At 39.2% G+C, this 23,565-nt stretch overlaps 1 protein-coding gene across 3 annotated transcripts in view; it reads right to left on the minus strand.

Moving 5' to 3' along the window:
• Nucleotides 1-23,565, minus strand: part of SH3D19 (SH3 domain containing 19) — a 90,519-nt gene that overhangs the window by 4,468 nt on the left and 62,486 nt on the right. For all 3 annotated transcript variants that reach the window (XM_069855705.1, XM_069855704.1, XM_069855706.1), the window contains exons 8-19: nt 18,549-18,656; nt 15,137-15,249; nt 12,901-12,959; nt 10,323-10,587; nt 8,040-8,102; nt 6,701-6,773; nt 6,257-6,387; nt 3,821-3,879; nt 1,952-2,139; nt 1,632-1,684; nt 937-1,123; nt 32-129 (exon numbers count right to left, since the gene is read on the minus strand). In XM_069855705.1, the coding sequence (XP_069711806.1) occupies nt 32-129; nt 937-1,123; nt 1,632-1,684; nt 1,952-2,139; nt 3,821-3,879; nt 6,257-6,387; nt 6,701-6,773; nt 8,040-8,102; nt 10,323-10,587; nt 12,901-12,959; nt 15,137-15,249; nt 18,549-18,656 (1,397 nt within the window). The remainder of the gene's footprint in view (nt 1-31; nt 130-936; nt 1,124-1,631; nt 1,685-1,951; nt 2,140-3,820; nt 3,880-6,256; nt 6,388-6,700; nt 6,774-8,039; nt 8,103-10,322; nt 10,588-12,900; nt 12,960-15,136; nt 15,250-18,548; nt 18,657-23,565) is intronic.

The following is a 23,565-nucleotide window of genomic DNA, read 5'->3' on the forward strand; positions in this document are numbered from 1 at the left end:
TTTTGAAAATTGGGTTAACAGAGGTACTTACTTTGAAGGAAAGCTCATCTTCATTTTCTCCATGAAAATCATAAAGAGCTTTGGCTTTTTCTTTCTTCCCTCCTCCAGACTGTGGCAGATCTACCCTAGCTGCCAAATGTCAATAAGACAAGTTATTGGGGTTGGAGTGAAATAAACCTGTTTCTGGAGAAGTTTCCTGTCCTCCTCATGTTTTCCCCGTGCTGCAGTGTGCGATGAGGTGTCTGGGTGTTACTTCTACTGCTAATTAGCAAATTCACTGTCCTACTGGAATAAAAATCTCTACTGCCACCAGTTCATTTTACACTACGAACACCTTCTTGTTGTTTTGCTTCTAAGAGGACTACATTTAAATTTCACTCACTTGAACTTTCTAGTGGTGATATCTAATAAGGCTGCCTTTTCCTCTTTGTGCTTGGAGATGAAGTGGCACTTAGGAACCAAGCAGAACCTTTAGGAGAGGAAGCAGCATTCAGTCCTTGCTTTACCAAGGGAATTACAATAGTTCTGTGTCAAGAGGCAGTGGCTGTAGTTATTTACAGCTTTACCAGCTCTTCAGCTGTGCTGCAGTGTTTCTCTTCAGCTGAGGGAGAACCTGGTGTCTCCTACACCCCCCACCCCATCTTTTGTACCTCTGAATTCCTAATAAAGGCAGCTCCATGGTCCTGTTGTGCCTCTGCCCAAACCACAGTTTAAACCAACCCAGAACCTGTATTGGCTCCCTGAATACTTACTGACTAGAGCATTATATTGCCATCATTAGAGAAACTGGTCCAACACTTAGTTTAGCTTTAGGATAATTAAGGACTTTTGTGGTGTGTGGCTTGTTAATGCAATGGAAAAGTTGGGGTCTCTCAGAACTCTGTCATCACTGCCACAACACCAGGAATAATGAATTGTCATCTAGAAGCACTGTACCTGAGCAGATCTGAACAAAAACTGCTGGGAAAATCCCTTCCTTCTCATTCAGTCTTCCTCTATACCACTCCAAATCTACTGGTTCCAGTATTTGGATGTAGTCTCCCTTTTTAAAGGACAAGTCATCTTTGGTTTCTGCTGTAAAATCATGAAGTGCCTCACACCATTCTACTGAGCATCTGTTGTTCTATTCAAGTGAACAGAAGAAACGTATTAATTTTAGAAGCATTAATGGAGCCCATAAGCTGATGGACACTGGTGAAAGCAGCTGTACAGAACGCGGGTGGCCTGACAATAGTGTCACTGCAGATGTAGGCTAGAATGGCATTTCAGCAATTGCCACAGAATTTCATCTAGGCTCAGATGCATTCCGTTTTATCATTGGCAGCAGGGGAGAGGATTAATAAAATCAAAATTAGACCACTGCAGCAATACTTAAAATAGAGCTAAGAAGAATTTCCTTAAGCACAAAGAATAAAAATTTCCTTATGTTAATTTGCCAGAAGCTATGAATTCAATTAGTTTAGTCCAACGGTCAGAATTCAAGATGTGACCATGCAGCACTGTGTGCCCTGGGAGTGGTGTCACATTCAGGTCTCAAGCGCTGCAGCTAATCTGACATTGTAATAAGAAATCTATGTAAATCAATGAAACTGCTATTTAAATTCTGGCCCTCATTTATAAAATGTTATTACCTGAGGAAGGGAAGAAGAAACCTCCACCTTGTTCTTCAGTGCTGCTCCTGCACCTACATAAGTAAAGGACATCTTAGAATAGAAACAATGACTGTTCAAAATGTTACTTATGATACAGAGTTTTAGATATTCAAAGTGATTATTAAGAATGACTTCTCTTAAAATGACCTACTATTTCTTTTGTTTTTTCTACTCTGTCTTCTCTCCCTTTCTACCTCCTTCCCACACTGATCGTCCTTTTGGACTTCTCTCCTATGTGTTGCCTGTATGCATGCAAAACAAAACCATGTTCTGCAAGACTTTTACACACATATTCATACCTGTTCCAGGCAGACCTTCAATGATTTCCACAAAGTTCAAGGGGAAAATTCCAGATGTGCCTCTGAGCTCTCCCTTGGCCCACTCTTCATTTACATATTCTTTAAGGATAATAGTTTCGCCTTCTGAAAAACTGAGCTCATCGTTCTGATCTCCAATATATTCAAATCGTGCTATGCATCTCGGACCTCTGCACAAACATAAGAGAAACTTACTTTGCTTATTTATTATTATTGTGTACTTAATAATTAGGCAGCAAAGCATGGATTGGTATCTTTAATTTAAATGATGAAAGAATGCACTGAAGATAAAACACGTGGAAAATTAGGATCTAGCTGGGATTCTCATCTCTGCTTTCTGAGAAGAATGATGTTTCTGAAGAGTCTGGAGGAGCTGGGCACAACATCTGCATCCCAGTTCCTGGCTGTTACAGTACTTTGCAGAAGACTATTTATCTTCCAAACAACAATAACAAAAATCACTATTTCTGGGCTACCTGTGCCATTTTATATTTTTTGCCTTTATCCAAGTAAGTGTCCTTATATGCTTGTGTTAAGAGTTTGATGGTTTTTGAATGAGCATCCAATTTAGATGCAGTCAAACATGGGTGGGAGGTGGGTGTTGTGTATTTGTCCCAAATCCATGGAGGTTTCATAGGGGGAATATAGTTTTTATCTACTTTGATGAACTTCATTCTGTAAAATCTATGCCAGGCATGAGGAAACTATATAGTGAAGAAAAAAAATTAATGAAGCTGGTAATTATTCCATAATTTGGTATAATACTGAAAAAACAAAACTAGTTTTTTCCTCACTTAAATAGATGTAATAATTTAATACACTACTAAAAGAAATTTGAGAAATTACTCTAAGAAAATTTTTGATTTATCAGAAATGCCAGGCTAGAAAAAAGTGATAATAGGCTTTAATCCTCTCTATGGCATCACAGCATACAAACAGTAAAAGAAGCTTGATTTCCACCCCTGTCCCCTACTCGTATCTTTGCAAAAGCTTCAGGACAGAGCTAGCACATTCTGTTTATTTCTCAGTTGCAGAAGTAGATTTTAAAAATAAAGTTTTGGTTCAGACAAGCCATTGTCTATCTTATGAACAAACTGAAAAATGCCTGAATTTGTTTCTGCCTGAATTTGTTTTAATTGCTGCAATGAACAATTATGTACTCTAATAAATCATTGCGTAAAAATGGCATGAAAAGTTGTTCCTTGCCCACAGATCTTAGTACAAGTTGCTTGTGAATCAGAAATCAAAATGCTTGAATTACATTTGATAATTTGATCTGGGGAACGTTGGGTTCACCTGTGTAGTTAAGCATTTTAAGGTTAGATTTCTCTACTTGAAGTACAGCTACATTCTGTCCTATTTTATCTTATTCTTTCAAATAAGTAGGAGCCCTACCATGCTACATCTCATTAGGATACTGGAAGAAAATAACAAGGCCAGGAGCAGAGGAGAGTGTTATGCTGCTGAAGTGAATCAGATTGGTTCACAGCTTCTGTAACCAATTTTCATGAAAAATCAAGGGAGAAAAACCCTTTTCTAATACAGCTCACAAGAGGAAGGAAAGTGATTGAAGGGGACTACATCTATGTAAAAATTCATTATAAAGATAAAGTGATCTACCAATTTATCAATTTTTTAAGCCAAGAAGTGAGGTTTTAGGCTTTTGTTATCTGCATGGGTCTTATGAAAAAATAAGCTTTCAGCTTTAAAGCTTATTTTTTTTTAAATTTTGGCGAAGAAACTCTTAGCCATATTAATCTCAGTGCAAGTAACACCTGCTCCAAAGTTATCTTTCTTTTTCACTTCCTAGTAAAGCAGAACGAGAAAGAAAATAAGGTTTATCTGACTTACCTAATACATTGTGATGAAGATGGTACGTTTTTCCCATTACCTTCTTCTGGAACATCAATCTAATAAGACAAGAAAATAAATAAAATCTTCCTTTTCAGGCTCATGGAAGAATAACTACAATAAATTTGGAACCAATTAAAATAATCTGTTTTTCAGCAAAGCATCAGCTCCAGTTATGACCTCCATAGAACGCTCTACATTGACTGGCATGCTATAATATATGACCACATTAATGTAGATTTCGGTTTTGTATGCCCAGTTTCTTATTTTTCTATATCATACAGACAAGGAGCAGTAATGCTTTCTTTTATGAAGATGGTTTGCCATTTCTGCTTGTGGCATGACTGACTGACAGAATGTGGGACTGGATGTTGTTGCATTTAGCTCCCAGCTTTCAATTGGTAATTGCTCTCTATTATTTGCTTCCACAGTATATCACAATAGACAAAATTATTGTTTACACATATCCTTTCTAGGCTTTGGTAGCTATCTATCCTCCAAATAAAAACACATCTCTCAAATCCCACTTGAATTGGAGAAATATAATTTAGAAAATCAATACATGGATATAACAAAAAGACAGCATTCAAGTCCTTTGCCATAAAAGGACTTCAGTTGTGTTTTTGGTGTGACACAAAGGATGATCTGTGAGATTTAGTATAAGATGACAAGTCTCGAGATCCTGGTGAGGAGCTTTAGGATACAGCTCCCTATCACATGAGCCAGTTCCCAAGAAACTCAACAAGAATGTTTCATTAGCTTATGGGAAAGACTGAAGGAAATCATACTGCCTTTCAGAACAAATAATCTTTGCAGTGCTCTTGCTTGAAGAGGTGGTATCTGTGGTGCTTTGAAGGATCCATGGGAAGTAATAACCATATAGAATCATAGAATCACCAGGTTGGAAAAGACCCATTGGATCATCGAGTCAGGTGTCCAGACATCAAGCTACTACCCAGCTCAATACTGTAAAACACACTATAGCATACTGTATAGAGACCTTGTATTGAGATCAAATCTAACACGAATAAGCAGGAGAATCCGCTCAGTAAACTGGTCTTATGTACTGCACTCTCTTCCTTTATTTTTTAAATTTTGCTGAAATGAAAGATTTTTGCATTCCCAGGGTAACCACTAAAATTGAAATTCAAAACGCATCTTTCTTAGTTCTTATGAAGTTGTATCTGTCTGTATCAATGCTGAATTTGTGCCCAAATATTCATTCCACAGCTTTAACATAAAATCCTTTCTCTATTAGCCATCAGCAGTAACAAGAACTTTTAATTTAAATTTGTGGTCTGTTAGAAGCAGTTAATCAATTTAGCTAACAAATCTTTCTAGTTGAAGCAAATCGAGCATGGTTCCATCATTACCAACCCTGAGCCTAGTTTTTTTCTTCAGCACTTCTTAAATCTTTATATTTTTCCCCAATAACAGTAATTACAGACATCCTGCATAGACACACTCTGATGGTTACCAAATACTTGGTGTTGTCCATGAAGCAGCAGGGTTGTTCTCTGCTAACCACTTTGACTTGACACAGACTTACTGCCTTAAACACCCAGTTAAACTTTCACTGCATCCTGGTGCCAGTTCATTCCAGTGTGTCCATATGGCTGGTGTGGATAGCCCGATTGGCCATTTCTACTGCCAAAAAAAAGGACTTCAATCTCAGACTCACGCTTGCAATACATTTGACCCAGCTTTTACAGCAGTGAACCATACTGTATTGCTTTTAAAGATGAGGTACTCAATTAAATACTACTGGGCTCCAAAACAGCACCTGTTTCTTGTCTGCCATTTACTGTCAAGTGTCACATTCAGTAACGGGATTCCTTTAAACTGGTCATTTGCAACAATACGATCTCATTACACTGAGCCAGCACAACCATTTGTGCAGCCCCTTAGTAAGCCATTTAGGTGAATTGATCCATCTGGAAAAAAATATTCTGGGAAGATAAACCCATGTTTTGTTGGGCCCAACTGCTGCTCTGACCTAGTTCTCTACATGGCTACAAAACTGGGGATTCCAGCACAGTTCAAGGGACAAGAACATGAGAGAAGCTGAAGGGTGGGAGGTAAGCACAAAAAGCAATTGTCTTGCCGAGTGTTGATTCTTACATGCAGCTGTGAACAATAATCTGCTCTGTAGACCCTGAGAAACTACCCAGGTTAACAAAGAGAATATGGTAAGGGCCATGATTTTCTCAGTTGGCTTCAAATTAACAGCAAAATAATCCCCATAATGTAAATTGGTCGTGTCAAATCAAGAGTCTTTCTAATACCATACAAACAAGTTGCTACATCTTCTGTGTTGCCAGAGGGAAAAGAGATCATCTAGATACAGAATGGAGTTAAACACACAGGAGCTGTAGTAAAATACAAAGAGAAATTCTATGCAACAGGATCTTTGCAGTGTATACAAAGACTACATACAACTACTTTAACAAAGCTGGCAGGAAATATTCCTGTGCGATTCCCACATTTTCCTCTGTACCACTCGCTATCAATTTTCTCCAAAAGACAAACGATGTCTCCAGAATGAAGGTCCAAGTCATCAGCATGCTCTGTAAGACAGTATCATTTCAGTTAACGGTAGTTGTCACACTCACTGATTTTCTCTAAATAAAACCTTCTTAATATAAATACCACAGACAAAAGCAGACTAAGTTTTCAAAAAGTCTTAATTATACTTGATAAACCTGTTAGCTTTAACTAAAAGACTGGCCAACTGTAGCAAAACCTATGAATTCGGACAACTCTACACGCAGACCTTGCAGGCTGAGCTTCCTCATAATTTTTAAGCTGCAGTTCCTAAGAAAATTCCCATTTGAAAGTCTTGGAGTAAAACAAGCTTTCAGAATATTCACACTTACTTACCTGCAGGAAAATCATGCAAGGCTACAGCATGAGGTGCACTTGTGCCAGAAACTTTCAGAGGGTGGTTTGAATCCTGGCAACAACAAAAAAAAATATCCAAGTAGTTTACAAATCATGGAAGATACTAACAGAGTTTCTCCGTTGTGTACTCTGAAAGTAATGTTCTGACTTTGGACAGAATGTTTTTTCTGGTATCAGAGAATCACCTTTGGAGCAACAAGTTAGTATTGGTCACACAGCTATAGCTCTGAATTCTGTATGCCTTTTGCCAGTGTAAACCTGAATATGTTTCACCAAAATCTGCTTCTGAGACAGTAGAAGGAAGAGAAGGCACGTAACCTTTCCCACTATAGACAAAGCCTCAGCTATCTCTATGGGTTAGAAATCTGGACCACTGATATCAACTCTCATTGCAAGGCTTGTGGCCAAATTTTGTACTGTTGCTCAGTACTATATGCCCCCACTTACTCTTCCCTGCTCGGAGAGAACACCCCTGCCCAGCACTCTCCAGGACACTCAGCACAGGCAGCACATCTGCTGACTGCCAAGCATTTTAGACGGGAAAGCAAGCCACTAGGCCTTTGCTTACAGGAAGACAATGCTGAGGGGAAATGACAATTTTGAAGGATCTTTATAAAGGGAAATTATAGTCAAAATGCTAAGCCTCCTTCTCTGTCCCAACCAGTAGGCATTTTTAGACTGTACTGATGACAATCACTGTGCATGAATGATCTTCAAAGAATTCATTGCATATAAAAACCCAAGCAAAAAAGCCCAATATGGACAAAGATAAGGCCAGAATAATATGAATTACAACTCATAACAACAGATTGCATAGAAATCTATTTCAGCCATGTAGGTTTCTGATAAAAATCAAAAAGGCTGCTCATAGCTATAGTTTATACTAGCTATTTAACATTAATACAGTCATGCCCTAAAACCATGCTAGGTTCTGCAGAAGCAGAGAGAGGAAAATACTTCAAAGTCCTTACGTCAAAGCCAATTCACTGATATATCACGTACAGCACTTCATAAAACTACTTGCTTATCTTTTGACCACTTTTCACATTTTCAGCCAAGGGAGGGATTATCTTCCCCTGAGACAGAGGAACTTTACCAAGTTCTGGTATTCCAAGTAATTACTGTTGCTCTACTCCATAAGCAGAACGTCCCTGTACTATACAGCAAATCACAACTATTGGACTTTGTCTTTATTAAAGAAACACAAGGATTTAATAAAGCACCATTATTCTTTGTGTAAAAGCCTAAAGTGCTTGATACTTAAACATAACATCAGTCTTGCTCATTAAATATTTATCAGCAGAAAAAAATGCCTTACCTTACAGGACAGTTCTCCAGGGTTCCTGGGAAGACAATCTTCCTTGGCAACTCCATGAGGCAGCTTGAATAGAAATAGAGGCAAATGGAAGAATTTGTTTCACTTCTAAGCACCTGAAATTCCCACTGCAAATGAACACGGTCAGAAGATGGGCCTATTCAAACTATCTACTAGAAGTAACTAATTTAGAAGTCCAGTGGAAGAGGACAAGGTCCTTTGAAAGGCATTCAGAACAAGACTACTGGCGATATGAACTGCCACTTCAAGAAACCAGGTGTTGCCATCCACTCTGAAAGTGTTTTAGCCATCTCACTGGTATCATACTATATAGCACATGATGTTCAGCAATACACTGACACAGAAATGTATTCAATTGTCATGGAGGGCATTGGGAAAACAATCTGGGAGTAAAATTTCATTGACAGTAAAACTTGAGGGTAGAGAATTACTAGTGAACTGTTACTGAAAAAAATCTCATCTACAAAATACATGTCACATTTCTTATGTAAACACGTCCGGCTACACCAGAGAGGAAGCAACAAGCACCTTTATCTCAAAACTGTTCCTACTATCAACTTAGGTAGGTCTTTCTCTCTCTTTCTTGCTCCTTTGCTCCACCAAGGATCTAAATGCAACAGTGAAGATCAAAGAGAAGACCACAGAAAGCTTCCACTTCATGCTGAATGTTAATGTTCATGCTTTGGTTGTGTTGGTACTATTTTTGTTCAAGCAGTGACCAGCTCTGATCACTGACCAGATTTAGTATCTGGAGAAAGATTCTCTCCTTTTTATCTGTAATGTTGATCCATTTATATTTAATATTCCCTAACATATGCAATACCAAAAAGAAGTGGGTTTTTTTATGAAAAGGGATAGCATCAATAGAATGAAAATGTAAGATAAGTGATGTTACATTCCTCACACTTTCCAGGCTTGACTGGACAAGATAAACTACTTTTTAAGTTCTAATGCCTACCATTTTTTAAGCATTTTGACACATATAGGAAAAAACAATATAAACCCACAATTATTTAGCATCATTTTATGTGCTGTAATAGAATTCAGAACTGGTGACTGTAAAATGAACTCCCAAAAGCGATGCATTAAGGATATGTATATATAAAAATTAAACAAAAATATATAAATGTACAGAAATATCCACAAACATATATCTATACTTTGCATGTATATAGTGCTTTCTCTAGCATAACCTTACAATACTTATCAATATTTATCTATTAGTAGTTCTAAGGAAGATTATGCTGAAGGTTAGATGAGTTGGCAGTGAGGTGGATTGACAACTGGCTAGATAGCAGAGCTCAGAGTGTTGTCATTGGCAGTGCAGAGTCTAGTTGGAAACCTGTGGCCAGCGGTGGCTTTGCTGATGATACAAAACTGGGAGGAGTGGCCAATAAACCAGAAGGCTGTCCTGCCATTCAGTGAGCCCTGGACAAGGCAAGTGTAGGGTTCTGCACTTTGGGAGGAACAATCCCATTCACCAGTATAGGTTAAGGGTTGACCTGCTGGAAAGCAGCTCCTGGGATGACCTGGGAGTCCCGGTGGTCAACAAGTCACCCATGAGCCAGCCATGTGCCCTTGTGGCCAATAATGCCAATAGTATCCTGGGATGCATTGAGAGGAGTGTGGCCAGCAGATCAAGGGAGGTTCTCCTCCCCCTCTATTCTGCCCTAGTGAGGCTGTATCTGGAGTACTGTGTCCAGTTCTGGGCACCCCAGAAAGACAAGGAACCCCACCTCAAGAAAGACCAGGAACTACTGGAGAGTGTCCTGGTTCTGTTTACCCTTGAGAACAGAAGTCTGAGAGGGGATCTTGTAATGCTTATAAAGATCTGAAGAGCAGGTGCCAAGAGGATGGGGCCGGACCCTTCTCAACAGTGCCCAGCAACAGGGCAAGGGGAAATGGGCATAAACTGGAACAGAGGAAGTTCCACCTAAACACAAAAAAACTTTTTTACTGTGAGGGTGACTGAGCACTGGAACAGGCTGCCCAGAGAGGCTGTGAAGCCTCTTTCTCCAGAGACATTAAAACCATCTGAACACATTCCTGTGCAACCTGCTGCAGGTGAACCTGCAGGGAGGTTGGACTACATCATCTCCATCTTCTAACCCCTGCCATTGTGTGGTTCTGTGATAGATGCACTTTGAAAGCCCCGTCATAGTAACCTGCTTTACTAGCTTTTTCACTGCTATTTTTTTTCTTCCAGTACCGTGCTATTTCAGCCAGCACTATCTATAAGCAACAGTCTCAGATCTCAACTCTCACCATGTATTTATTGTAGAGAGGATGACCCGGTTTAGGTCTAGGAGGTAATGCTGGATCTGGATTTTTAAAGACTTGACTTTTTGCTCTCTTGGGTCCCAATCTGAATTTGCTGGGTTTTTTATCAGCAGCAATGTCAGAAGTAGATCGTGAAAGAGCATCCTTCTGGGAGGTGGTCTTGGCTGCAGAAAGTTTTGGTGGAGGTGGCCTTCCAGGAACACCTTTAGGTGGGGGAGGTCGAGCAGGTAAAATTTTTCCATCCACAGGCCTAAAAATTGGGCAAACCATCAGAGAAATATGCATATTAATAAGCCTGGCATCTCATACTCCACCACAGCCCCAGCTATAGAGTATGTAATAAGGAATGTGACTCATGATGACCTGGGCTGTAGAGTGTGTAGTATATGAAGCTCTCCAGGAATACAGGAACTCTTCAGATATTGAGACTGGATGGTCAAGTCCTTAGATCATTTGACTACATATTTCCAAGGCTGCTCACCACTTTCTCCTTTGAGTAGCTCAATGGCTTTCTCGGGAACCCTCTACGTAAGCAGGATTTCTTTTGGCAATCCAACTTTACAAAGAGCTTTGTCTGAAGCTGCCTCAAGACAGAGTTCTTCCAGTGGAAAGCCTTAGCGAGAGCTGCCTGAGAAGCTCTGCTGATCTAGCTGGTCTTCAGGAACTAGCCTAGCTCATTCCCTGCAATGTCACTTACCTGAAGTGACTTTTGGGCCTCTGCTGAAACTCATGTCAAATGACACCACTTTGCACAACGGCATCAGTAATATAATTTACCATTTTTATGCAACAGATGTCTACTGCAGAAAGAAAATACTGGGGAAAATACTGACATTTCCTAGCAATGTTGGAGGTACCATACTTTCATTAGGTTACCAGCAGTTTAGAAACCAAAATCAGAGACTCATAAGAGATAGTCGTAATTAAAAAGAAAAGAAACCAAAACACCCAACAAAGAAACCACCAATGAATTGTAAAAAATCCTCCTTATTAAGCATTGATTAAAAAAGCTGCCTATACAGTACACACAAGCCATGATTTTTTAAATCAAGGAGTGTAGCTAAATCAATAATTTGCCAATTACAAATCATCCCTGTTATAAACAAGCATTGTGTACATAAGACTTCGGCTTCCTGTTATTAAGAACCTTGCCATTACCACTATTCCCAAAACAAAGTATTGTTTGATTGTTAATGGGAAACCTTCAGCAAGTTCCTGCAAGTTCAGCTATAACTGCTTATTGTTTTTCTTCTAGTGTAATTCAGCATAATTACATGCTCATGTGAATTCCTCAAGGGTCTTAAAAAATCATCAGCCACAAGAAATGTGCACTAGTGGATCTTTGGAGTATCTTTCTGACATATTTTGTGAGTGTCATCCACCCCTTAAGAAGATATTAGTGCTCTACTGATGCTCCTGACAAGAGTTCTCTTTTACTATTTGAGTATAGGTTTAATTTTTTAATTTCAAAAAATATTTTTTTAATTTTTTTTAATTTCAAAAAATATTTTCACTTCTGTTCAACTTTCAACTCTCCCCTTTCTTGGCCTCATCCTAAATTAAAGAAGAAAACTCTAACAAGCACATCAGAGCATTATTACTGCTTACTTTAAAAAAAAAAGAAAAGCCATTTCAGCAGAAGAGTGAAAGGCCAAAATGTTTTTTGCACTTCCAGAGACCCTTGGGAGAATCAGGAATGCTGTTAGGTTAAATAGAAACAGGGAAAGTAACAAAGCCATAAGGGGCAACAACGAATTGTTTCTTTGTGAGGATAACCACACACTGTTTCCTGTTAATGAATGCTTATTATTATTGGTAGACTAAGCTGAATAACTGAAGCATTCTCTTGTCCTGACACAACAAAGCAAGCTCCTGTGTTTAAACCCACAGATTTATAGTGCAGATGCTGAGATAGCTGCAATAGGCTCACTAGCCAATGCCTTAACTCCCTCCAGTTTGTCTTTGGCATTCAGTGGCTATAAATTTAAGGCTGGTCCAGGTATTTTTGCCTCTGCAGGCCTTCTTTCTTGTTGGTTCAAAAGAATAAAACCCCCACAAGATTATAATTGATTATGCACCTTCACAGGCATAATCAGTGACTGAAGTGAACTGTATAAACCAGTCAGTGCTCCTAGGAAGGTGCTGGCCCAGCATCTGCCCTTTTCAGGGTTGCAGCATCTGCCACCTCCATTCCTCTACCACTCAAACTCAGCCACAAGCGCAAGTGCTGTTGATCAAAAGGTCAGCAACATGCAGGAGGGGATGTTCTATGTTCAGCTGTGGGTGGAAAGGTTAAAGATGCAGAAAGGAATGACTGTCAACAGCCACTGTACGTTAGCTGAACAGCCAAACAGCTGTCCTGTAATGTCCCTCTTCATACCGACAACATGCAAACAAGTATTAATCAGCTACCAACTTGGTTCTGCCTAATTATTAGTGAGCATACCACTTACCCAAGCTTACTGAGTTAGGACTAGAGTTGGTAGTCTCTACATTGAGACTAACTAGGCAAACTAACTCAGAAACACCACTTTTAAGTGAGTCACTGAAGAACTGCACTTACCTTGGGGGTAGTAAAGGTTCTAGCTGAGGCACTCCACCCTCTTCTGAGTGATCCAACCCCTACAAAGATTCAGAAGTAAAAAGCCATTTCTTTAAGTCTAAGAAACAAAAATGATCTTGTTTATATAACACATTTCTTAAATTATATTCTACAGACAGGAAAAACAATGATTTCTGGAGATCTAGGAATAAAGTGATAAATATTATGGTATGTTCTAGCATTTTAAAATCTTGCTGGACATAGGGGGAGACATAAATAACCTGGTTGACTACCTGCATCACAGCTTGAATTATACATTAGGTATGACCCAGCTCTCTTTTCCTACTACATGTGAGTCAGGGCTTAAGAGCCAAATTCAGGGGAGTCATACACATGCACAGTTTCACTGCCCGTAGGATTCTAACTGCCACAGTTACATTATCAGTTTTGACTTAACTTTGAGAGAGAAGACACTTTGAACAGGCTTCAAGCAGAAAATGTGACATTGATGTAACACACAGGACAGCGTCTCTTGCAAATAACTTTAGCTCTTATTAAAGGAGGCATCTATTTTTCCTAGAGATCTAACAGATAAACCCTTGGTGACTCTTGCTTTGGCAGATTAAAGTGTCACTACTTCCAGCTGCTCATCCTGTCCGTGCCAGAGATTACTGCCCAGTAGATGGGAACATGTGCCATATCTGAAGGGCTTGGACCACAGTAACAGATTAACAAGTTACCATCCTTTCTGCTTCCTGCAGTTTGTTTCCATCCCAGTGGCAGAGAGTACTGCCAAGTCTGCTGAACAACCACAGCTGCTTGTGGAACAGCGCTGTAAATCAAAGTGCTGAATTGGGGTTCAAAAGTATCCTTTGAACTAGTCATTTTAAATAGGTCTGAATAGTCTTGTTTACTTAATTAGGGACACAGCTCAAAACTACTGAACTATTTCTGTGATTTTTCCCACCTAGAAAATACCTAGATGTATTTCATGACAAAATTTTGACCCCCAGATTAAGTCTCCAAATGAATTTTCCTGATGAAATGGTCCTGATTAGAAAGAAAACAATCTAACACTTTCAGATGGGAATGTTACACTCATCCAAAAATTTTCCTCTTCTGTGTTAAAAGGAAGAAATCTGTGCCAACTGCTGCTTATGGTCAACAATTTTTCCCGTTGCTGGTTAATCACTTCCACTGACAAAGAATACTAGTTTTAGAAGCACAGAAGTTTTATCTTTCCAAAGTGAAGATTTAAATGTTCCAGAGGATTTGATGCAGTCTTTTTCATAAAAAAAAAAAAGTCCTCTGAAGCTTACACATGCCTGTCACAATAACCTGGATGACACTGTGAAAGTACTGTGGTTGCATTGTATTTAATGTTATTTAACATCTTGTATTGGAAATAATATTTTCAGCATTATCCAGAAAAGACGGTATCTCTATAAATAGCATCTTCAATCATGACATTTAAAACCCCCTTTATCCTATTAGCAGAGGTCTCCACAAAGCAATTTATTGGCAGCTGTCCACCTAATGAGGTCTTTTGATTTGTTTGCACTTGGTCTTTTTACTGCCTGTGGTTTCCACAGGATTCTTTGCCATTCTTATCACAGCACTCAACATTCGGAAATTCTACTATCATTTTACAGTTTATTTTAATTCCCTTTTGTAAACCTGTTTCAAAGGGCATATAGGATACACAGTGACAATGTCTACCATAACTATGTGCTCAAGAGCAAGGAGCAGAGCCTTACTCTAAAATAAATGATTCTATTCATGCTCTGATAGGACTGGTAGAAAACAACTAGAAGAAAAGAGCTGAAGAAAACAAGCTTCATTTATCTACAGAAAAGTGTCTTCTGCCTGGAAATTAGCACAGACACTAAGAGGTACTGTTTGCATGAAGGTTAAAAAATACATTTCCAAAGGACTTCGACAGTATTTCACTATGTAAGTCTCACTGGACTTTGAGTCATTTTGCAGTGCTTTTGAAACTATATTGTAGAATATTCTGATTCCACCTGCTAAATACGGAAAATTGAAGATAGATGTGATCAAAGTTCAGTAAAAACAACAAAGTGTTTTTCAGAACTGACAGCAATATAAATTACCTAATTAAATTAGAGGATGCAATTAAAAGACTACTTTTGAATAATGCTTTTCATCCTTTGGCCCTTTAAAAAACTTACTCTACAAACACGTGAGAGTCCAAGAGCAAACAAAGTTGTAATACAGGAAAACCGCTTTGACTTACCACTTTTTGTAGTAGATTGGCACTGTTGGGTTTTCCCACTGTGATATTGGACGTGTTCCCAATAGGCTTTTCAGCAGGAAGTGGTGGAGGGCTACGTGGGATTTCATTTAAAACTGTAAACAAAAGTTGCCAAAATAAAGACTAATTAATAGTTTCTTTGCATGGACCAACAGTAGGTAAAGGAATCCACCTTAGTTTGGGGCATTTTTTTGTGAATGCAACTTGCTTCCTCAAAGCCAGAGCAGCAATGAACAGGATCACTTAAAAGACTAGTAAAGAGAAAAGGGATGTGAAGGGAACATCGCAACTCTGAGGCTGACTTCAGGAGTAATGGATTTTCACTTTACTGTCAGGACACCAGCAAGTTATTATAGGGTTTCAGCTACAATATTTGTTGATATAATATCAGATGAGTAGAAGAACTTCTGCCCCTGGGAATGTCAGACTCATTATTGGATACCCTGAAACACCACCACCATCTCTCAGCCGCATTTCTAAACTAGCTCACTTTTTTCAGCTGTCAGCTCCTGGACTATCCTTCAGGCTGGAAAACAGCTGAGGGTTATTTCAAGTAACCTTGAAAGATCAGGAGACATGGATGGAAGAATCTTCAGAAAGGTAAAGGCAAAAAAAATCAGAGTGACAGAAAGAAAACAGAGATGGAAGCTCCCTGGTAGTCTTCAGGGAGCTAAGCAAACTTAGGACATAGAAGAGGAGATAGTACAGCTCTTACTAGGGAGGAGGGATGACGTCCTCAGCCTCAATAAAGAACACAAAAACCTGCTATTTATATGATATTTGCTTTCAACGTCTCTGTCATTGAAACCTGGGGAGCACTTGGACAGGTTTTGACAGCATATTTACCAATCATTTTGTCTTTATAAATTGGAACCTTGCCATCTATTTTACAATTTGTACATAATGAAAATTAATTTCATACAGAGAACTTCAGACATCTAAGCTCTTCTGACTTCCAGCTAGTCTTAGAGTTATGTAAAAGCATGTGTAGACAGCCTGGATATTTATAGACCGATGACAAAAAAAGAGGATAGATTCCATCCGTATGAAAACGTTTAGTTGCTCATTTCACAAAATGTAATCTCAACAAAGAAACAACACACAGGAAGGAGAAGTGTTGTTTTAACACCTCAGTTGCATTACTATGATTTAAAACACTGGTGTGATATTTAAAAATTAATCAGTTCAAGGATAAATCCCTCATTCTTAGGAGTAGGTCATAGTTACCACATTGGCAGTGACCAAGCACGGGAAAAGAGTTAATGAAGTTCATCACTCTTCTAAGTGAATATGATGGATGAAGAGTAAAAACAATAACTGACAGTAATTGCATGAGAAATCTTTTCCTATCATACCTTACTGATAAAAAAAGCATAAGAGACTTATTTATTCACACCACTTCAAATCTTGATATATGCACAGATGTCTAATTTCCTTGCCTTTACTCTTTAGAAGAGCAAAATTAAAGGAAATAAAGGAAGAAAAAAAACCCACCCCCAAACTAGAAGGCGGGTGTTATTTTCAGTGATTTCTAAGTGTAATAACTGAAGTGGAAGTTTAATGCTTCCTTTCTAACCACAACTTGACAAAAATGCTAATGCTAAATGAATGCTTTACTGGAGTTCAAATTCTTATGTAACCAGATCTGTCCCTTTGTTGGTAGTGCTGGCTGAGGTTTTTTTGGTTTATTGGGGTTTTTCTTTTTGTTTTGTGCTAGTTCCTGACAGAATTAATCTCCCTCTGCACCTACAATGGTGAAAATACCCTTGTACTGAGATTATCTGGCTCTCTTATAAGGCAAATCCTACTATATCCATGTTACACCTTGGCCCAGTTATATTTTTCTCATTTTTTAACTTGTAATACTTGTTACACTTCTGCAGCAGGTCCTACCTGACAAAAGGTTACTCTGCTTTCTCAGAACCTACTCCTGTTCTTCTACATCCCCCTAATCTTCCACTCACAGCCTCCCATAAAGCAGTCCTTCAGACTCCCCTGACAATAGTAGTAGCTCAGTACAGCGTGACCAGCAGTTCAATTACCACTAGAGTGCAGCAAGGGACCATTTATCTACAAGTTCGAGAGACTCAGGGGAAAAAAAATAATCTTTTTTTTGGTGTCAGGTCTTTCTTTTTTAAATGGAAACTACAATTTCCTTTGTGGAGAAGAATTATGTCTTGGCTTCTTTGCAGTAGTTTGTAAATATATTATTCCAACTGAAAAAACCTTTTATTTATGATCAGTTATTAGCAGAAAGACTTTTCCTCACAGCTTTATCTTCAATCTTCTCTGCATTTTTAATAATTTCCACTGCATTTCTCACATATTCAGAAGAAAAGAAAACCCAGTACTTGAGCACTGAGTGGTGGCAGGGGGAGAAGGGAACTTGAGAAACAATGAGAGAAAGTCTAAAGAGAAAATCCACCTGGGCATCTAGTTCCTACATGTTGGCTCTACACTTACTCAGTGTAGCAAAACATTATTTTGAAATATGAGTTTTAAGAGTTACTGTGTGACATTTCTCCCTAAGCTCTGAGGATAAAACATAAGGCTAAACAGAAGCAATTATGTACTCCCACAAACAAAGGTGAACACAAAGACCTTGTGAGACTGATAAATTTCCACTCTGAGATACTGTCAGTGTCGTTTGCAAAGCTGTAAAAAGGATTAGAGGTGGAAGGCATTAGGGATGCAGTAACTGTCAGAAAACTATAGTCAAGACCTTGACACAAAATTGAACATGTCAGGTTTTTGCATCTAAGTTCTGGCAGGCCACCTGTACTCCCTCAACTGTTACTAAACCACAATTGCTTAAATGGCCACAGATTTCAAATCTTGCAAGGGTCAAAGGAACTTTTTGATGTAAGCTGTGGAAACTATACTTGCATGCTAACTAAGCTGTGTTTGAAGCAAATTTTAATATACTGATGTTCCAAGTAGGGGCACTGCTCCCAGTAAGCTCAGTAGCTGCATTAAAATAGCCTTAGCTAAGGATGGAACAGAAGACATTTTGATTAAAATTAAAACCGCACAGCTCGGTGATGCGGTTTATCTGATAAAGCAAGCCTGCTTCTGCTCTTCCATGTCAGCCTTTAGATACACCTCCCCATATGCCGTTTCACCTCCAACAAGCATTACGTTCGTAAAGTTTAAGGGACATCAAACTTAGCGCATGGGAGGGAGCCAGACAAGGTAGCTGGGAGGTAGGGAGAGAGGGACTTGACTCCCTCCCACCACAGCCCAATTGGGTTGGTTCCTCTGTCTTGTCGAACAGTACCATGGGATTCCTTTGGCAGCCAATATAGATAGTAAACAGCAACTCAGTAAATACTAAGTCTCAGTTAAAATGATTTTCTGACAGAGATTTCTCCGAAAATTTGAGAGAAGAACTTACGCTTCCCAGGTTTAGCAGGGATTCGGATCACAGTGGGTTTCCGGGCTAAAGCTGGTTGAGCTGTCTGTTCCTTTGCAGGTTCAGTTTTGGTGAGGAACTGAAATGGATCTAAGAGGAAAAAAAACACCAACATAGTCAATATTTATTTGTTGAACAAGTCTCCCTGGGTATTTCTTTTGTTATTAAGGACATTTCTATTGCACACCCAAGAAAGTAAAAAAAAAAAATACATATAAAACAGGCTGAACATGAGCCAGCAGTGTGCCCAGGTGGCCAAGAAGGCCAAGGGCATCTTGGCTTGTATCAGAAACGGTGTGACCAGCAGGTCCAGGGAGGTTGTTCTCCCTCTGTACTCATCACTGGTGAGACCACTCCTCGAATACTCTGTTCAGTTCTGGGCCCCTCACCACAAGAAGGACGTTGAGGCTCTGGAGCAAGTCCAGAGAAGAGCAACAAAGCTGGTGAAGGGGCTGGAGAACAGGCCTTATGAGGCACGGCTGAGAGAGCTGGAGTTGTTTAGCCTGGAGAAGAGGAGGCTGAGGGGAGACCTCATTGCTCTCTATAACTACCTGAAAGGAGGTTGTAGAGAGGAGGGTGCTGGCTTCTTCTCCCAAGTGACGGGGGACGGGACAAGAGGGAATGGCCTCAAGCTCCACCAGGGGAGGTTTAGGCTGGACATTAGGAAAAAAATTTTCACAGAAAGGGTTATTGGACACTGGAACAGGCTGCCCAGGGAGGTGGTTGAGTCACCTTCCCTGGAGGTGTTTAAGGCACGGGTGGACGAGGTACTAAGGGTCATGGTTTAGTGTTTGATAGGAATGGTTGGACTCGATGATCTGGTGGGTCTCTTCCAACCTGGTTATTCTATGATTCTATGAATAGTGTACTCATCTCTTTGTAAATAATGTCTTTTCTGTACATCTGCGCTCATATATAAACATGCTCCAGATGCCTTCTGAGATTATATAAGCTGCTGAACAAGAGGAACTGCATTGCTTGGTAACAGGGACCTGAAATCAGGATGGCTTTAGGGAAATGTTTTCAAAGTTGTTGCTCTAACATGGCAGACCTAGCTGTGAAAACATTCTCCAAAAAGCCTAAATCAATAAAATCTTGCCAAAGCTAAAAAATCAGCACTGCAGCAGATAAAATATCTACAGAAACAAAACAAAACAAAGCATAGATTTAAATACTACTGATTACAAAATGTCTCAAGAACAACTAATTCCCCAGAAGATTCTGAATAATTTTTTTGATTATAAACCTGGTGCCATGGAGGAGACTGGTTCAGACCAAGGACTGAGAGTGGTGCCTGAACTCTGTTCCTGCCTGTATCACTCATTCCTCTACAAGCCTGTCCAATCATTCCATCACTAAGACAGCAATGTTTTCTATGTTTCATAAGCTTAAGCACTGGTCTTGTATTAATAGACATGGGAACATATGTGCATGTAGACAGCAGCTGTAAAAATACTTGTACATAAATAAAATCCAAAGCAAAGAGTTCTTTCTCAAGCACACCTTCCTGTCAAAGAGCAATACTTGATTTATACTTCTTTTCTGTTGTTAACAACAGCGACCCCTCATTACCAAAAGCTGCAGCAAAATGGCAACACTTAGTGGTACTGTACATGTGTAAGGTAGAAACTGGAGAAGCACTCCAGACAATAAATTCTTCATGACACATATTCATAGCCCCAAGAATCAACTATGAGCTCCTCTGGTGGCCTTTTTATATGTGTAGCTCAATGAGATATTATTTATGGAGTGTCAGAGTCTCAGAGAAGAAGCATGCTGGGCATTTCTTTAAATTCTTCAGGACTTTTTATAAAAACACAACCTTTCCCAAAACTACTGCCACACTTTCTGGCAAAGTTGGAATCCCCATATTTGATAAAGTTGTCTTTTTATAAGTGTTGAAAATAGAATTTAAAAAATTACATAATATGAAGCCATGATTTCTTACAGATAATTTTGGATAATGGTTTATCAAGACACTAGAAATCTTTGTCTAGGAATACATAAGATTTAAGAAAATACAGAAACATGGTGTTTATTTATGAATAACCTTTCTAAAAGCCTTTTAGTACTTCAATTAAAAAGCCTTGGCATTTACAGAGAGAGGGAAAGAATAACAAGTACAATAACAAACAAACTGTTTATTGTTGGTGTTTTAACCAAAATAAGCCCAAAGTAACTTTACAGAGAGGAAACGCTGTAATATCAAGCTGCCAAATTAGGGTGTAATAGACTGTCCTCACCCATGCACACGAATTGGCGGTCACAGCTCCCCTGGCTTCTGCTGTTGCTACTCTTCCTCTGCACCAGGCACTTCTGCCTGCAGTTCTCTTTGCTTGCGTCCCTGCTTTTCCCAGCTCCCACTGCCAGCACACAGCTGTAGCAACAGCAGGGACAACATGCCACAGGGCCTGTGCATGTTCACCCATGTCCAGATGTCCACCTCCCACTAGCTCCTTGCTCAAGGCTCTCTTTGTAGGCGTATCCATCACATACAGGTGTGCCACGGGGGTCTTTGCCATGATCTGTCTCAAAGTCAAGACATCTACCTGCCTACAGGCTCCCCAGAAATCTGCCAGGGTACCTTCATATCACATTTTAATCATGACATGAAGCACAACAATTCCTTCTGTCAGGCTGTTTGTACAACAGCTTTGAACATATACTTCAGGTAGAAAGGATCATGACAGGTCAATGATTTGTCTGCAGCTAAAGGTACAGAGGCTATAGTTAAAAATAAGCTCTATTACCACCTAGACAGAAAATGGCTCCATCGCACTGTGACCAAAGACAGTGAAGTATCCAGAAACTTGGCACACGCAACTGACAATGTTTTCGATGTTAAGGGTAAAAACAAATTATGGATTAGCACAGTCAGTAAAAGGTTTAGATCTCTTCACTGAAAGTCACACCAAAGCAAGAGTTTTTCTAGAGGACTTGAAAACACAGACTGGAAGACAGGTGCAAGCATTCTGGCAGTACGGTTACTACAAGAAACACAAATCCCACTCAGAGCAAGACTGCAGTTATACTTTTATCCCTGTGTCTACTAGCTCCAATGCTAACATTTGAATTTTGGAGACACAGGGTGAGCAGAGAAAAGGTGAGCAGGGCGAAGTCACGGGCTCCGTGACATAGCAGGACCATAGGGAACATGCTGGCACACGGAGCATCTCTCAAGGTAAGGTTCAGCAGAGGTTAGGGAAGTTCTGCATGAACAATGAGGAAACAATTTCCCAAACTCTCTGTCCTATAAAAATACAGACATCATGAGACCAAGTGGAAATGCTTTAAATGCCCAAAATAATCACAGGTCTGTATTCTTGTAAATATATGGGAGATTTAAAATTGTACAAAATTACCATTTGTCAACTGTTAATCACTGCTACGTGTACAAATGGTTTTCTCAACCATTCAACAGTTGGCAGAGGTCTCTAAATCAATAAATCTGGGAAGTAATTTTTAAGTCTGAGAAAAGTAATTTCTAAGGCTGAGAAAACCATTCGCTGCACCTTAGTTTTCCACTCATTATCTTATGTTCAATTATACTGTTGTCACCTCATAATTAGTTCAAAACTCATTACTTTGTTTATGTTATTCTATTCCCCAGTGCTGGGTTTGCAGCAGGAACTGGCTGAGTAAATGACTGCTGCTTTATGTAATGGAACTGACAACATATCAAATTTTTATGTTGTTAAACAAAATTGGGTATCATTTGAGCATAATTCACGGAAGTGTGAAAACAGAATTGTTAATATACTCATTTAAAGCTTCTCAGCTCATGGAAATTAATCTGCAAGGCATTTTTTTTATAGTGCACATCAACAGACATTTATCAATTCTTTTTTTTATTAAACTTTTGCAATGATGATTAAAGCCTGTGTCTTTCTTAGCCTCACTTTTCTACAGCTTCTGTTTCAAAGGTTTATGTGATAAGATATAATACTGTGCTTGTTTGCAGGAAAGACAAATGAAAGCTGCATATTCAAATACGCTGCATACCTAGAATCATCAAAGCATCTCTATCTTTCATCAGTTTAGGACAGACAGCTTTTTTCCCCCACTCTCATTTACCATCCTCTTTAAAATAAAAAATTAGGAGTTTACAAAACAAACGCTAAGTTTTGTCCACGTGAGCAGGACCAGATGGATATCTTTCTGAAACATTTGTTGATAGTCTTTAAGTAGGTGGCAATAAGGTGGCAACAGATAACTCAGCAGCAATAAGGTGAATCTCCAAACAAGTCAGATGTGGAAAGCTGAAAGCACAGAATAGTGCCGTAAAGATGCTCAGGTCTGCCAGAAGTGCTTTCAGTTCAAGCGAGAACAACATAATACAAAAAGTGTTGATGCTGACATTACAATGCTTGCCACTACAGAATTATGCAAACTGTTTCTACTTTCAATGTTTAGTTAAAAAAAACCTAAGTCTGCTGCTAAAGGCAAGACTCACACAGTCTCTTCACACAGAACAGTATTGTTATTGGGGTCTCCCAGGAATAGAGCCGAACTTCATCAACAAATGGTTATATTAAAACCTAGCCCCATGAAAACACTTTGGTGTTTGTGGAAGCATATTTCACCCATATATGGGGGAAGATACCCAACAACAGGCCCCCCCTAGATATATATCTGAAGTTTCAATCGAAATCTGACAGATAACATCCCAAAGAAGAATGGGGTCCATGCTCAAGAAACACAGTGAAATGCTATAACCAAGAGTCTGACATGTACTCAGAAATTCTTAACCTCATCCCATTTACAAATACAAATAAACATATTAGTATGTGGTTAAACATATTAGTATGTGGTTAAACATATTAGACAGTCTGTGGTGGGTTGACCCTGGCTGAACAGCCACTCTATCACTCTTCTTCTCAACAGGATTGGGGGAATAAGATGGAAAAATAATCGTGGGTCAAGATAAAGTCTATTTACTAAAGCAAAAGCAAAGGCTGCATGCAGAAGCAAAGGAAAACAAAAGATTTATTCTCTACTT

Source organism: Phaenicophaeus curvirostris, chromosome 4 (assembly GCF_032191515.1).
Source record: "Phaenicophaeus curvirostris isolate KB17595 chromosome 4, BPBGC_Pcur_1.0, whole genome shotgun sequence".
NCBI classification, from domain to species: domain Eukaryota; kingdom Metazoa; phylum Chordata; class Aves; order Cuculiformes; family Cuculidae; genus Phaenicophaeus; species Phaenicophaeus curvirostris.